Here is a 16,698-nt window from a genome sequence, read left to right on the forward strand (position 1 = left end):
CAAAAGACTCTATACAATGGGACTGTAGCCTAGAGTTGCCAAGAAAAAGCCATTTTTAACAACTGAAATGACGAAAAAGAGGCTAGCATGGGCCAGACTGCACGTAAACTGGACAAAAGAGTAGTGGCAAACTGTGATACTTTCAGGTGAAAGCTGATTTTTCTTGCTGAGTGACAGACCACAGTTTGTCAGGCATGAACTCAATGAAAGGATGGATCTTGACTACCTTGTGCAAACCATGAAAAATGCTTCATCAGTAATGGCGGGGAGAGCGATAACATACCAAAGCGTGGGAAGGCTGTACTTTGTTTAGGGAACAATGACCGGTGATCAATACAAAGCTGTGATTCAGCACCCTCTAATGTTCATATATGTGATGCTTTGCCAGATGTGCAATAATTTTCCAATAGGATCTGGCTCCATGCCATGTATCAAAAGAGGAGAGTTTTCGTTACTGTATCTTTTAATACAATTTACAAGGTTACTGCTGTTACAAATTACCCAAATCTATCATTTCAGATTCGTTCTGTCATGACTGAATTGAGTATCAGGGAACTTCCATTGCCAGGAAATTCACCAGACCTAAACCAAAGTGAGAATTTGTGGTGACTGGTTGGAAAAGGGGTTCAGAAGAAACAGCCTGGAATAAAACAGGGGCAATTGGAGGTGACTGTGAAAGTATGGCATCATGAAGTTGACATCAGTACCATTAGAAAATTGATCCGACTCCATGCCTGAGAGAATGAAGGCTGTTATAACGGCCAAGGGGGGCCCAACTAAATATCAAAATTAATTACGATATGACCACTGAACAAAGTACTTGTGATACACAATATTTTACACTATGACAAAATTAAATGGAAATTTCATCAAAATATTCAATATTTAATTTTAATATTAATATTTTAATATTATGACATGGCATGTCATTGTACAGATATACATATACTGTTGACGTATTTCCTTGAATCAAAATGATAGAAATAATCCTGTCCTTTATTAACATATTACTTCTCACATGCAGACTATCCTCCCTTAATAAATATTTGAAATTTCAAAGATGAATGAGTTCTTAGAAGTTACATACAAAAATTCTCAAAATTCTATATTGGGACATGCAATGCTTTAGAATAGCAGTGTACATCTGCAGCAGCATACATATCACAGAAATTAATGTAACATAATTCACAAGGGTAGTTAGTTTTATATGTCTCATTTATGTCTGCACAAGAGAAGAATCTAAGTGGATTTTCATAATGAAATGTTAGTTGTCTAATCCTTAACACCTGGCTTGAATTTCATGTTAATGAACATGCAATAATAAATTTCTATTAAGTGGATTTTCATAATGAAATGTTAGTTGTCTAATCCTTAACACCTGGCTTGAATTTTATGTTAATAAACATGCAATAATAAATTTCTATTATGGCAAGACACCATTACATTAATACAAACACAGTTAATTATGGAACTACTGTTGAAAATTCCCATCAATTTTTACAGCTGAAAAACAAGTATGCATGTAAATATGATGTGAATTACTAAAAAACTTTGATACTTCAATGTATTATAACGCTTACCCCCAGTTAAACTTCATGTTGTACAGCTCAACAGGATCAATGTCTTGTGGGATAGCATCAAACAACATTCTCAGTTTTGAACACAATGTCTGAGGTAGGCTGGATTGCCGTATTATGTGCAAAGCATGCTCATCAGACGATATTGAAGCAATCACCATAATACCCTCACAAGCTTTAGTTCTTACATTATTATCCTACAGAGACATAGAGAAGAGTGTTATAAGGCATCTGGACTATCTTAACTTACTAGTTATGAAAACTGCTACTAACATCATGACCAGTATATGACCATATGTATAAATAGTAATAGTCAATTTTCAGTTCAGAGCCAAAGATAACAATGTTAATTAAACAGCTATTAGCAAATCAATGGCTATATATATTTTCTTGTTCATTAGTAAGCAATGCATCTACAGCTAAATAAAACTACTTAATGTTACAACCCAAGAAAAGACAAAAATTTCCGGTATACATATTAGTAACAGTGTATTATTACTCATGCACTACTGTGCTACTGAATACATATGCAATCTTTTGGCTTAAGAAAGATCAACTTCTCATTGACACAAAAAGTGTAGTTCAATGAACTAAATGAAGAAGACATAAAGGAATTAATGAATTGGCTCCTAGAAGACATTTATTTAAATCAATAGAGAAAGCTGAAAATCTGTGCCGGACTGGGATTCAAACCCGGGTCTCCTGCTTACTTGGCAGATGCGCTGACCCTGTGCCATCCAGATACAGTGATCATCACAGCGGCACAGACTACACTAGCACGCCTCCTATCAGACCCAAATTCTCAACTTACCCACTCACTACTGATGTAGTGCTCAAGGCATTATGCCGATTCCCGTAAGAGTTCGAGCATGGTGTGCATCTGCACTGGAGTAATCAATTGATCATCCTCACCTTAATTATATATGATGATTGTGTCTGTTCTTTCAGACATGTCTGAAGGAATGGACCCCGCACATATCAATGAAGATGATTCATGTCACAAGGAAAAATGTGTTTTACTTAAGTTTCGAACAACGGAAGACATAGCCAAAATCCATTATAAAAATAAGGGAAGTGAAAATTCATACAAAGCTGCAGCAACAGCTATCATATATGTCCAACAAAAAGAGAATGAAAGAGAGTTAGATACAAATGTTGACTCACTTTAAATTTGCTCCTTTAATAACATATTCCAAAAGTAGATAGGAATATAAAGAAAGTAATGATGAATGTTGAACAAAAAGAACAAAGAAAGCAAATATGATTTCCAAGGCTGTTGCATTGGTTTAATTTAAAGATAAATTACAGTTCAGATATCACACCTGGAGACACTGTTTGTACATAACGAAAATGGGATATCTGTATTTCTCTCTACAACAGAAAACCTACAAAATGGGACACACAAAATATTTTCACTGTATCAGTTTTAAAAAACATGAAGCGATTTCATTACCTCATAGGTTAAATATACTGGTTAATCAATGGAAACTCCAGGTAGGAATATCAACAATGTAGGAAAAAAACAGATTGCTACGTACTATAAAGAAGACACATCAAATTGCAGACAGGCACAATTAAAAGACACTCACATATAGCTTTCAGCTACAGCATCATCAGTAAAAGAGAGGCGTGCACGCACACACGCACACACACCACACACGATTGCCAGCTCCAGCATCTTGGGCTGGAATGCTTTGTGTGTGTGTGTGTGTGTGTGTGTGTGTGTGTGTGTGTGTGTGTGTGTTTTCATCTTGGGCTGGAATGCTTTGTGTGTGTGTGTGTGTGTGTGTGTGTGTGTGTGTGTGTGTGTGTGTTTTTACTGATGAAGGCTGTGACCGAAAGCTTTATGTGTCTTTTAATTGTGCTTGACTGTAACTTGACGTGTCTTCTTTACAGTAAGAAGCAATCTGTCTTTTCTTACATTGTTGGCAAAATATGAGGTGTGTTCAAAAAGTAAGGCGACTTTATATTTTTATGAAAAAATATTTATTTGTTCATCAACATTCATGTTGTCTCCTTCAAAGTAACCCCCTTAGATACAACACTTCTTCCAATCCTCGAAGCACTTCGTCATAAGCACTTTTTGGTACAGCCTTGAGTACTTCCAGTGGGGCCAAATCAGGTGAATACGGTGGCTGAGGCATGATTGTTGTGTTGTTTTTGGCCAAAAAATCTCTCACAAGCAATGATGAATGAGCAGGTGTATTATCGTGATGCAAAAGCCGTGAATTGTTTTTCCACAATTCCGGACTTTTTTGCGTATTGGTTCTTGCAAACAGTGCCAAACAGTGCATAACATCAAGGCGATACTCCTTATTGACCACACGGCCTTGAAGCAAAAATTCATTATGCACTACGCCACGGTAATCGAAAAAAACAGTGAACAAAACTTTGACATTTGATCGAATTTGGCGTGTTTTTTCGGTCTTGGATCCCTGGGATGCTTCCATTGGGACGACTGGGCTTTGCTTTCAACATCATAACTGTAAACTCGTATTTCATCAACAGTTATGACCCTTTTGAGCAAATTAGGATCATCACTGACGTCATTCAAGAGCTCCTGAGCGATGCTCATGTGATGGTTCTTCTGGTCAAAATTGACAAGTTTTGGAACAAGCTCAGCTGACATACATCTCACACCCAAAACATCCAAAAAATTGCATGACACAAGCTGACTATATGCCAACATCCACAGCAACTTGTCTTATGGTAATTTGACACTTTTTCAAAACAATTGTCCTCATAGTTTCGATTCTATTGTCTGTTGTTGTTGTGCTGGGAAATCAAGAGCGAGATTTGTCATTGGCATCTTCTCGGCCATCTTGGAAGAGCTTGTACCACTTGTAAACATTTTTTCAACTTACAGCAGACTCACCATATGCCACTGTCAACATTTCAAATGTTTTAGAGCACTTGATTCCATTTTTCACCCACAATTTTATGCAAATTCTTTGCTCCATTTTTTATAATAATCAAAAATTGCTGAGCACACTAAAACATGTTTAGCCTTTCTATCTGTCAGAAACAAAAGAAGTATGCTGTACAGTTGAAACTGTGCACCGAATGTACATTGCCCGTGCAATTTGAAAAATCACCTTACTTTTTGAAAAATCCTTGTATACTAGGTTTTATTGCAGCCTTTCTAAGAATACACAGCAGCTTAAATATTCAACCTCTGCTAATCATACGTTTCTATACTAGTTGATCTCTCTCTCTCTCTCTCTCTCTCTCTCTCTCTCTCACACACACACACACACACACACACACACACACACACACACACACACACACAGAGGGAGAGGGAGAGAGCGAGAAAGAAAGAGAGAGAGAGAGAGAGAGAGAGAGAGAGAGAGAGAGGGAGAGGGGGGGGGGGAGTTGTTTGTGTGGTCTGATAAATCTGAAGAATTTTGTCCAAAATCTACACAGTTTATTGTGTCCGTTCTACTGTATTGAGTATTTTCATCATTTTAAATACAGGGAAGTGATAAAACTTGTACATAATACTTTCAATGTAGAGAAAGAGAGAGAGAGAGAGAGAGAGAGAGAGAGAGAGAGAGAAATACTTGTTGCCAATGTTGCTTATCTCTGTACTCTCTTAATTATTATCTTCTGCCACTAATGGTCAAAAATGTAAAGTTGAAGGATGAAACAAGGTCAGGAAAGCCACCTACAAATAAAGAACACTTTACAGTTGTCCACACATTATTAATAGTGACAGCAATAGTAAATGTAGGTGACTTGTTTCCATCTAAGAAGGAACCAAGTACAGAATTTTTCACTTGAAAGTGGACACTTCCTACATCATATTGGATATAGCCTGGTGGAGCCAGAAAGTGGTCAAGGTTTCCTGGCTCAACACTCATGGAGATCTTTAGTATGAAGGCACTTTATACTGTGGCGTTTCTTAGTCCTTGGCTCTCAACTACTCTGGAGTATGAGTTGCCGTGCTTTTCAGAGGAATTCAGGAATGTTCAAATGTGAGATTATAAAGGTATTTAGCTGTTCATCAGTTCAGCCAAACTATGAGTATTTCTTCGGGTGTCTCATGTCCACAAACTACTGAATTCACTTCACTGCCCAGATGTAGTCTTGATTTCAGAGTTCTTATAAGTAGCTGTATCTTATTACAAAGAGTGGCTTAAACATATTTTCTAGCAGACACACAAGTGAGTCTTCACCAAATGATTGGAGAAGCTGTAACAGAGCATATAACTTGAAACCGAGTCATTTGAGAAAATGTGGAGATAAGTACTGAAGTAAAATGGGAATCTGAAGAATGTTAAGAAAAATTTCAGTGACCCACCTATAAACAAATGAAAAGTCTACTTGCCAGTAGTCCTTGTCATGAAAGACACAGCTGGATACAATAAAATAGAAACTAAGTCTCTAAGTCTCTCCCCCCTCCCCCCAAAATCTTATCCAGTTCCCCCTCACTTGCTCAAACACACTGTGTGGCTTTCCTAAAATAGTTGGCACAATCCACTTTTCTTCTCCATAGAAGAAAATTCTGTCTCCTACGGCTCAAGTTTCATCATTATTTCATGGATAAAAGCTGGATTGTTTTTATTGTACATCAATTTTATTGCTCGGTTTCACCGTTTTTTTTTTTTTTTTTTTTTTTTTTTTTTTTTTTTACAAGACATGTTTAGAGAGCAAACCAGATATTTTTCAATATCTTTGAAGATAGTTGCATTTATGTTACACAGTCAGGATTATAGTAAGAATATGTCAGCAGGAAAAGCATCATTTCCTTTTATCCCATAATAATTATTATATAACAGGACCTGAGTATCAAGACAACTTGGTTTATTTCATTGAACAAATACACAATTCTAATAAATGTTTATGCCAACAAACATCAGGAATGAAAACTGTAATATTTAAAACCATAACACATTAAGACTGTCATGGGCAGAGTATGGGAATAATTACTCCAAAGAACTGAGAAGCTTATCACATCATTCTACATCATGAACAACAATATGAATTAGGCTACACTGCTACTCACCACACAAAGGAAACAAAGTGGAGGACAGGCACATTTAAAAGTAAACTGAGTTATTTGAAAAAGAACTTCATAATATCTAAGAGAGAGAGAGAGAGAGAGAGAGAGAGAGAGAGAGAGAGAGAGAGAGAGAGAGAGAGAGAGAGACTAAGCTACTGGACAAAATCCCCATTTCAGATCTAAAAACACATCCACATTTAATTTACAAGATTAAGCTATCGAAAGAAGTCCTTCCTCAGATCTAGAAACACACATACACATTTATGCACGGATTCTACATTTTGAACATAAAAAAGCAATAACTTACATAGACAGTAAGCACATACAAACTGCAGATAACATAAATATTATTTGTGTGCTTTCAAGTCACTGTTTTCTTTGAAACCTTTCGTTAAGTAAGCTCTGTGAATAATATAGGTTATTATTAACTTACTTCACTGCTCAAGAAGGATAGCAGACATTCAAGCAACACATTTGGTGTGGAATACAAATGATTTTCTTTAGTCTGATGTCCTTTGGGTGGTTCTGATGATAATGGTGAGAGAGAAATTGTGGTTTTCTTGTCACAAACTTTATCCAGGTGTGCTTGCTCAGAGTGAGAGAGAGAGAGAGAGACTAAGCTACTGGACAAAATCCCCATTTCAGATCTAAAAACACATCCACATTTAATTTACAAGATTAAGCTATCGAAAGAAGTCCTTCCTCAGATCTAGAAACACACATACACATTTATGCACGGATTCTACATTCTGAACATAAAAAAGCAATAACTTACATAGACAGTAAGCACATACAAACTGCAGATAACATAAATATTATTTGTGTGCTTTCAAGTCACTGTTTTCTTTGAAACCTTTCGTTAAGTAAGCTCTGTGAATAATATAGGTTATTATTAACTTACTTCACTGCTCAAGAAGGATAGCAGACATTCAAGCAACACATTTGGTGTGGAATACAAATGATTTTCTTTAGTCTGATGTCCTTTGGGTGGTTCTGATGATAATGGTGAGAGAGAAATTGTGGTTTTCTTGTCACAAACTTTATCCAGGTGTGCTTGCTCAGAGTCTGACACCAAAATGTGAGGATCTGATGACTCTTTAGTTATTTCTGCTTCACTCTTCCTATGGATACATTTGTCATCTCCAGGAGATATTAAGTTACCCAGTTCCATCTCACATTCAACAAAAGTATCTTCACTATTACTCAGTGAATTTGACAGCCACATCTGTTAATAAAACAAGATGAATTATCTGTGTTTATCTATGCATGATAATTAAAATAAAATACTTGCTACTTGATCTCACACTGTTCTGGAGGGGGAGGGTGGGGTGGGGTGGGGGGTGGGGGGGTGGGGGGAGAGAGAGAGAGAGAGAGAGAGAGAGAGAGAGAGAGAGAGAGAGAGAGAGAGAGAGAGAGAGGTCTTTTCCCCGGAAACAAGGAGTAAAAGTGAAGGCTTATAACATGGAAAAAAGGGCAGGCAAGTCATTTTCAACAAAGTTCCTTATAAACCCATTACAGTCTAGAGGAAATGGAAAAATAAGCAAAACAAAATAAATGCGGATATGAAAACATGAATTACTGCATTTCCTTGACTTGATAAAGGTTTTAATGTTTCCTTTTATTGTGGAATAACGAACAAGTTTGAAGCACCAAGGTGGCATACTGAAAATGACATCCCATAAAGATTTAAGGAACTATAAGTAGCATCAACATCCTTCACTGAAATAGAATTATAAAAATTCTCAGAAACAAAAGCCCACATGGTATTGATAAAATTTAGAGTAGAATTCTAAAAATTGTTCTAACCTGATAAATAAAACTCCTTAATGATATACATAACATATTACTAATGAAAGGAATGATTTCAGGAAAAATGTTCCATTGTTAAACATCTTTACAAAACAAATTTACAGAAAGGCTCTAAATAACTATTACCCATTTCCTTACTAATATTTTCATCCTAAGAAAGCAGTTTACTTCAGTTTAATTCAAACTTATTAAATATAAACAATTTACTTAGTGCATTAAGATTGTTTTCCAAAAGAGTTGCTTGGCTGAAAATGGTTTTTATGTATTTACTCACCAAATACAATTATTAAAGGAACCCTACCTTAATTTTTAAAAAGATACAGTCTACCCAGTTCTTTACAACAAACAGAACCTTACCAACCCTTAAATAATACACCAACATTTGAAAACTCCACACTGAAATATCAACAACACTAGGAAAAGAACAGATTGCTACACTCACCATAACACACACAAACACACACACACACACACACACACAACACACAACACACACACATATACACACAAAAGCAAGAACACCTCTCACACATATGATCACTACCACCAGCAGTTCTGACCTGAATATGTCACGTGAATAGCAATCTGGAGTGGGGCAGGGAAGGGGGAGGGACAGCAACATAAGTGTGGGAGGAGAGAAGAGCATTATCTGGTGGCACAGTAGGAACTAGAGACTGACAGGTGCAGAGTCGGGAGATGGGGCGAGGGGCAAAAAACTGGAACAGATAATGAGAGGAGTGGAAAAGAAGAGAAGCAGGGAACAGGAAAGGATGGGGAGTTCAATGGCAGAGGGTGGCACATGAGGAGGGTGAGGGAATGTGGAAAGAGAGGAGGTGATAGGAGGAGGGGACGGAAATTGTTGGGTCAACGGTGTGCGGACAGACGGTTACTGTACATTGAGGTCAGGATAATTTTGGGAGTGGAAAATATGTCGTAAGGATAACTCTCATCTTTGCAGTTCAGGGAAGCTGGTGGTGGAGGGGAGGATCCAGATGGCCCAGGTTGTGAAACAGTCACAGAAGTCACGTTCTGCTGCATGTTGTGTCACTCTGCTCTTGGCCACAGTTTGGCAATGGCCATTCATCCTGGTGGACAGTTGGTTGGTAGTCATACCAATATAAAAGCAGTGCAATAGCTGCAGTAGAGCTGGTAAACAACATGGCGGCTTGTACCGATGGCCTGGCCTTTGATGAGCTAAGATAAGCCGTGACAGAACGGGAATAGGAAGAGCTGGGTGGGTGGATTGAGTCGGTCTTGCATCTGGGTCTTCCACAAGGAAATGATCCCTGTGGCTATGTGTTGTGATTGGGAGTGCCATAGGGATGGATTAGGATGTTGTGGAGTGTGGTGGTTGATGGAAGATCACTTTAGGAGTGATGGGAAGGATCTTGGGTAGAATGTCCCTCATTTCAGGGCACAATAATAGATGTCACACCCCTGACGAAGGATGTGGTTCAGTTCTTCCAGTCTGGAGTGATACTGGGTGACGTAGGGGGCACTCTTTTGTAGATGACTCTTGGGTGTAGTGGGACGATTGGGGGGTGTGTGAGGATATGGCACGAAAAAAAGTATCGATACATCGACGGAAAAAATACTGACATACCAGGCTATGGAAATATCAGCTGCACATTGTAAATATGCTGCCAGTTTAGAGCTGTATATTTAAGTATAATATTGATTTACTATTAGATATTCTGTGTATCAACAAGCTAGCAGCCTGATTAACCCCCCCACCCCCACCCCACCCCCTTTCAGCAGGAATCGAAGTGAAAACAATGCACATTCACACTTGGGGATAACCACTTTGTAAACAATAATGGCAACTGCATGTAAGTGACACAATAAAAGGTGTCCAATGGGTCCGTTGTTCAGTTTCATCACTTATCAGATTTGTCCAGAAAACTTCATGTTGATTTCCCTGTTTTTTTCATTTCTGTCAATGCCCACGACCTCGCAGCTGTAATGTCAAAAATGCATGGTGAAGCTGAACATTGCAGTTGCTGTTGGTAGCACTGAGCGCCAATTATATCAGCACTTCCCCTCACACATCTCCGCCCACTGCAAAGGCCAATGTGTCATTTATATTTCTGTTCATCATTTTCAGCAATTGTTTTTGAGCAACACTAAAGTGAAGAAATAGCACACAAGTCGTGTTAAAAATTGTTTTTTAACACAACTGGCACGCTATTTCTTCACACTGAAACTCTTGTTACTCCATTCGCCCTCCCAGTACAATTGGACATCTTCTTTTGTGCCACCTATACTTGCTTCATACAGTCAAAGATAAGGACTGGATGTGATGAGATTTCAAAAAGTAGTAAGACTCCTTCACAGTGAAAGTAAAATTATGTTCTACAGAAATTTCCAAAGAACAACTTCAAATATTTACTAAAAATTGTGAAAAAATATAATGTAAAATAAAAATATCAGCACTCAATATTGCCATATTGATATAAATATATTGATACAACAGGGAAGAAATTATCACCAGTATATATCAATTTTTTTTTGGAAAAACATCAATAGCTCGATATTTTATCAACAGCCCTAATATATACCCAGACCTTCCCATGTGTTTCATTAGCGTTGCTCTTGCCAATGATCTATCAAGTCATAAATCACAGCCTGAGTCAAAAATAAATCATTATAGAACATATCTTTGCAACGACTCAAACAGCCACCTGCCTTGCTGCACTAGCAGTGCATGAAGAAAAGACATGGTAGAGAAGTCCTAGATGCACTTGGTCATAATTTACCCAAGATTTGTGGGAAATAAGTTTACGTAGCATACAGAATTTTTACACAGACAAATGTAGTGACAGTAATTTAGTAGCATAACAGCAAATGTGTATATTACCTGGTTACAGAACATATGAATGAGATCTGGATGTTCACTGATGACTGCACACAGCATACAAAGGAAAGCAATTTCATCAGATTCATTTGGTGAGCCATTTTTACCATTACATGTCATTATCAACTGCTGTAAAGTGAAAAATAAAATGGAATTAGTTTCTTCTACAGCACTTCTGAATATTAGAAACACGGCACTATATTACCAACCATTACTGAAGGAAAAATTGCTGCATTTGACAAAATTGGTTGTCTAATTTTAACTACAAGTCTCCTCACAAATACAAGCACAGTATGCCTCATTCCTGGTGGTGAATCAGACGTGGCAAGAGCAACAAGAACATCAAGTAATTTATGATACAAGAAATATTCCAAACACGGACCAGTTGTTCCTACAGCTTGTGCGTCTTCCTCTTGAATCAATATCTGCAACACAAAACAAAAATTTTACAACTAAAACTGGAAAAAAATGACAGATACAAGGATTATTAAGTTTGAAAGTTTTATTGCTACTAAAATGCTTCAAAGAGCCTCAGATATAACTAAAAGTGCAATAGCAAGTTACATCAAAAGAAAAGACTGTGATTCTACAGTCAACAAATCCCTAGTTATGAAGTAGAAGTCAAAAGACTTACGGCCACTAGCGTTTCAAGTGTGACCAGTGAATACCTTACAGATCCATCAGTACTGATTTTAGTCACACTATAATAGTTATTAATAAATACTGTACATAATGTTTAGGGCCTTTGAGCTAGAATGAGAGCTGAAACAGTTCCTGGCCCACTTTAGAGGCAACCTATAATTCCTTCTCTGGAAAGATAGTTAACTATTTTCTTAATTCATGCTCAGTCCAATTGGATAGCAATTTAAAATGGAGTCAACACAAAAAAAAAAAACTAACGAAAATGCACAGTATAGTATGTTTTACTCTCAGAAGCGTCTGTCATATTGTTGACCGAAAGACAAGAGTGTTGGCATATTTTGCATAATTGCACTCTGTTGGGTTATGGAAATATCTACTGCTGCAGTGTACAGTAGGTAAATATAATACTTATTCAGCAGAAGTAAGCAATAACAACCATACATTTTTCACATATACTGCTAAGGATCTTGGAATTGTAACACTAACTTCCCAACACAGTTACTTCTTGAAGGTTTTTGTGGCTAACAATAAAGACCAGTTCAGTTGCATTGTGATTCACTTCATCACAATATGAAACACACACAAAAAAAGATCATGTAGACTTTGTCTACCTCTCTAGGATTCCGAGTGGAGTTATGCACTGTTGTTCAAAGGCATTCAACACATTTGCATTTAACAACAGGAAATTGGGAGCCCCAATCTATATCTACATGACTACTGTGGAAATCAGACTTAAGTGCTTAGCAGAGGGTTCATCAACATACTTCCAGACTATTTCTCTACCTTTCCACTCTTGAGTAGCATTTGGGTAAAATGAACAACTAAATCTTTCCATGTGAGCTCTGCTTTTTCTTATTTTAATATGATGATCAGTTTTTGTTATCTAAGTGAGAATCAACAAAATATTTTTACATTTGGAGGATAAAATTGATCTTGCCACAACTGGAAACGATTTCAGTTTTATGACTGTGCCACAAAGTCACGTATCATATTCATGACACGTCTGCCATTTTCCGTGAAAATGCAAAACAAGAAGCCTTTCTTCAAACTTTTTCGATGTACTCTGTCAGTCCCATCTGGTAAGGATCCCACATCATGCAGCAATACTCCATAAAAGGATGGACAAGTGTAATGTAGTCAGTCTCTTTAGTAGGTTCATTACATCTTCTAAGTGTACTGCCAATAAAACACAGTCTTTGGTTCATCTACCCCACTCATATGCGATGTTTCCAATTTAAGTTGTTCCTGTTTGCCTGACAAATTGGGAGACTTTTCGATTGCTCCCCGGAAAGTTTTTTGTTGCCAATCCACTTCAAAATGATCTTCCACTCAACCACACATGGGTCACCACCCTCTATTCAGGCATTAACCAGGCCGACCATGAACGGGGAACATTTGACAGGTGCTGGATGTCCACAGGATCCTGACCTCTGGCCTCCCACAATGATTACAACATGCACAAGCTTCAAGCTGCATGACCAAAGCCAGCACCACCTGTCGCTGTGAGCAAAGGGTCATCAACTCAGCTCACATCTGAAAGCAGCTTTCTCAGTTTCTATCCAAACCAAAGACAGTGGAAAACTAGACCATACAAATGTGAGAAAATTACATTAACCTACAAAAGCACACACAGACAAATCTAAATAAGTAACTCGCTTCCACAAAGAAGCTTGTAAAATGAACACACAAATGATATTCTTGTGATGCTGCATGAACAGAGTTCAAAAGAAAATTGAAAACGTATCCCAGTAACCACTCCCTTTACCAATTATCTGATTATATTCAAATACTGGAAATTCCTCTTAGCTACAACACGAGTAACAGTGTTCAACTGTATAAAGGAAACTGTATTTATAGATCTAGTAAACTATTTTCTCTGAAAAGTACAAATTTATTCAATAAAATAATAAGCTACAGGTATGAGATAAACTGCAGCTATTTAATGTAAATGATGAAGAAGCAACAATTTTCAATGTAGCAGCTTTGCTCTAGTTTACTAAATTTAAATGGCATAAACACAAACAACACTAAGCAGTAAAGTGTTAACTTACAGTAAACTAGCTGAGTACATGGCATTGCCCTGGATGTACTTATTTCATTAGCTCATCTCCTCCACACTTCTCTCTCTGTCCACCTTCTTCTCCCCCTTTTCTCTAACAACCTCCACACTCTATCTCCTCCTACACCCCCCCCCCCCCCCCCCTCCCTGGCCACTCTCTGATCATCTGTACCTCTTCAGCCCACTCTGCCAATCTGCTACATCCCCCTCCCCCAAAGTCTATCCCCTCCTGCCCATCTATCTCTTCTCACTCTCTTTTATCATCTCCTCCTCCAGGACACTTTCTGTAGGCTGGGTGCAGCTGCTTCGCATGTCTTAATGTGATTTTGTAGATGTCTCCATGGCAATGCCTCTTCATAACTCCATAGACAGTTATTGTTTTCACCTACAAATGTTTGTGCTTTGAATTTGATATTTGTCAAAACTGCAGCCAGGTGTGAGGAATTCCTTAAGGTTGATTCTACTGCAGGAGTGTCTTAGTAATAAAGAATAAATGTATTAAAACTGTGCACAATGAGGCATTTTTTCATGCATCTCAGTGTTTATGACATATCTCTTGAACTGTGCATTGTACAATGATATCTTTGTACAGGTACATTCAAGAGCATGTGAGGATATGGACAGCAAAATATGTTGTGAACAGAGTTAGAAGCAAAGAAGTAATAAATTTAAATAACATATATGATCTAGCAGTTTTTCATGCATGTCACTGTTTATGATGCCATATCTCCACCTGAAACTTTCACTCTGCAGTGGAGTGTGCACTGACATGAAACTTCCTGGTAGATTAAAACTGTCTGCCGGACCAAAACTCGAATTTAGGCCCCAAGTTTGAGTCTCGGTCTAGCATAGAGTTTTAATCTACCAGGAAGTTTCATGTCTCCTGATCTGTGTGCCATGCACTGATATTATTTTGTAGGTACATTCAGCAGCCTATGTGGATACTGTCTGCAAAATCTGTTGAGAATACAGTTAGTAGAATAGAAGCAATAAATTTAAGTTTCATGCACAATGCGGTGGTTTTTCATACACTTCAAGTGTTTACAACGTCATATCCCGAACTGTGAGTACTACTTTTGTAGGTGCTTTTAGCAGCATATGTAGTTACTACCTGTGAAATTTATTGTGAATGGAGTTAGTAGCACAGAAATGACACATTCAAACATCATACATGATGTGGTAGCTTTTCATGCATCTCATTGTTCATGACACCTTGTCTCCTGAACTATGATAAGCAGGTGGTGCTTACCATACAGGAATTGTTGCCTGACTGTAAATGGTAATTGTTTCAAGATAAAAAATATGTATGTATTGACTGTGATTTGCTTTTGTGTGTGTGTGTGTGTGTGTGTGTGTGTGTGTGTGTGTGTGTGTGTGTGGGTGGGGGTTATTTTGTTCTGTTTTGTTTTCTTTCTTTCATTTCACATCCACATCTGTGAAAGTTCTCCTAACAGACAAGGCTTACAAAATATGGTCAATGAATGTAAAAACAGAGATATAGTTGGTACATTGCTTGAGGGAGGCAGGATTCCACTCCAGACTATCTGCTTGGTTAATTTGCTTCCACTGCTCCAATTTCCACTATTATTACACTTCCCAAAGTGGAGTGGTATAATGGTTTATGTGCTGGAGCTGCATTCAGCAAAAGATTCAGCCAATCTCTAACGGCCTTGTCAGTAGAAGGATATTAAACTCAAATATTCCTTTCCTTTTCTATGACCAATCGAAGAAAAATGTCCAGACTGAATGCTTGATGAACATACACTGAAGTGCCAAATAAACTGGTACAGGCATGCGTATCCAAATACAGAAATATGTAAACAGGCAGAATATGGCACTGCAGTCGGCAACACCTATATAAGACAACAAGTGTCTGGCGCAGTTGTTAGATCAGTTACTGCTGATACAGTGGCAGGTTATTACTATTTAAGTGAATCTGAACTTGGTGTTATAGTCGGAGCACAAGCAATGGGACACAGCATCTCCGACGTAGCGATGAAATGGGGATTTTCTAGTACAACCATTTCACAAGTCTGCTGTGAATATCAGTAAACCAGTAAAACATCAACCCTCTGACATTGTTGCACACAGAAAAACCTCTTGCAAGAATGGGGCCAATGACGACTGAAGAGAATCATTCAACATGACAGAAGTGCAACCCTTCCGCAAATTGCTGCAGATTTCAACACTGGGCCATTAACAAGTGTCAATGTGCAAACCATTCACCAAAACATCATCGATATGGGCTTTTGGAGCCAAAGGCCCACTTGTGTACTCTTGATGACTGCACAACACAAAGCTTTATGCCTCACCTGGGCCCGTCAACACTGACATTGGACTGTTAATGACTGGAAACATGTTACCTGGTAGGACGAGTCTTGTTTCGAATTGTATTGAGGGGATAGATGTGTACGGGTATGGAGACAACCGAATGAATCCATGGACCATGCATGTCAGCAGGGGACTGTTCAAGCTAGTGGAGGCTCTGTAAAGGTGTGGGGCCTGTGCAGTTGGAGCGATATAGTACCCCTGATATTTCTAGATACGACTCTGACAGGCGACACATACGTAAGCATCCTGTCTGATCACCTGCATTCATTCATGTCCATTGTGCATTCCGATGGACTTAGTCAAATCCAGCAGGACAATGTGACACACCACACATCCAAAATTGCTACAGAGTAGCTCCAGGAACACTCTTCTGAGTTCAAATACTTCTGCTGGCCACCAAACTCTCAAGACGTGAACATTA

The 16,698-nt window shown here is 38.1% G+C and overlaps 1 protein-coding gene across 4 annotated transcripts in view; it reads right to left on the minus strand.

The window, feature by feature from the left end:
- Positions 1–16,698, minus strand: part of LOC126481030 (FHF complex subunit HOOK interacting protein 2A-like) — a 198,528-nt gene that overhangs the window by 121,654 nt on the left and 60,176 nt on the right. For all 4 annotated transcript variants that reach the window (XM_050104505.1, XM_050104504.1, XM_050104503.1 and 1 more), the window contains 4 exons: positions 11,455–11,670; positions 11,249–11,374; positions 7,484–7,807; positions 1,581–1,774 (listed from right to left, as the gene is read on the minus strand). In XM_050104505.1, the coding sequence (XP_049960462.1) occupies positions 1,581–1,774; positions 7,484–7,807; positions 11,249–11,374; positions 11,455–11,670 (860 nt within the window). The remainder of the gene's footprint in view (positions 1–1,580; positions 1,775–7,483; positions 7,808–11,248; positions 11,375–11,454; positions 11,671–16,698) is intronic.

This window comes from Schistocerca serialis, chromosome 5, assembly GCF_023864345.2.
Source record: "Schistocerca serialis cubense isolate TAMUIC-IGC-003099 chromosome 5, iqSchSeri2.2, whole genome shotgun sequence".
Lineage (NCBI taxonomy): Eukaryota > Metazoa > Arthropoda > Insecta > Orthoptera > Acrididae > Schistocerca > Schistocerca serialis.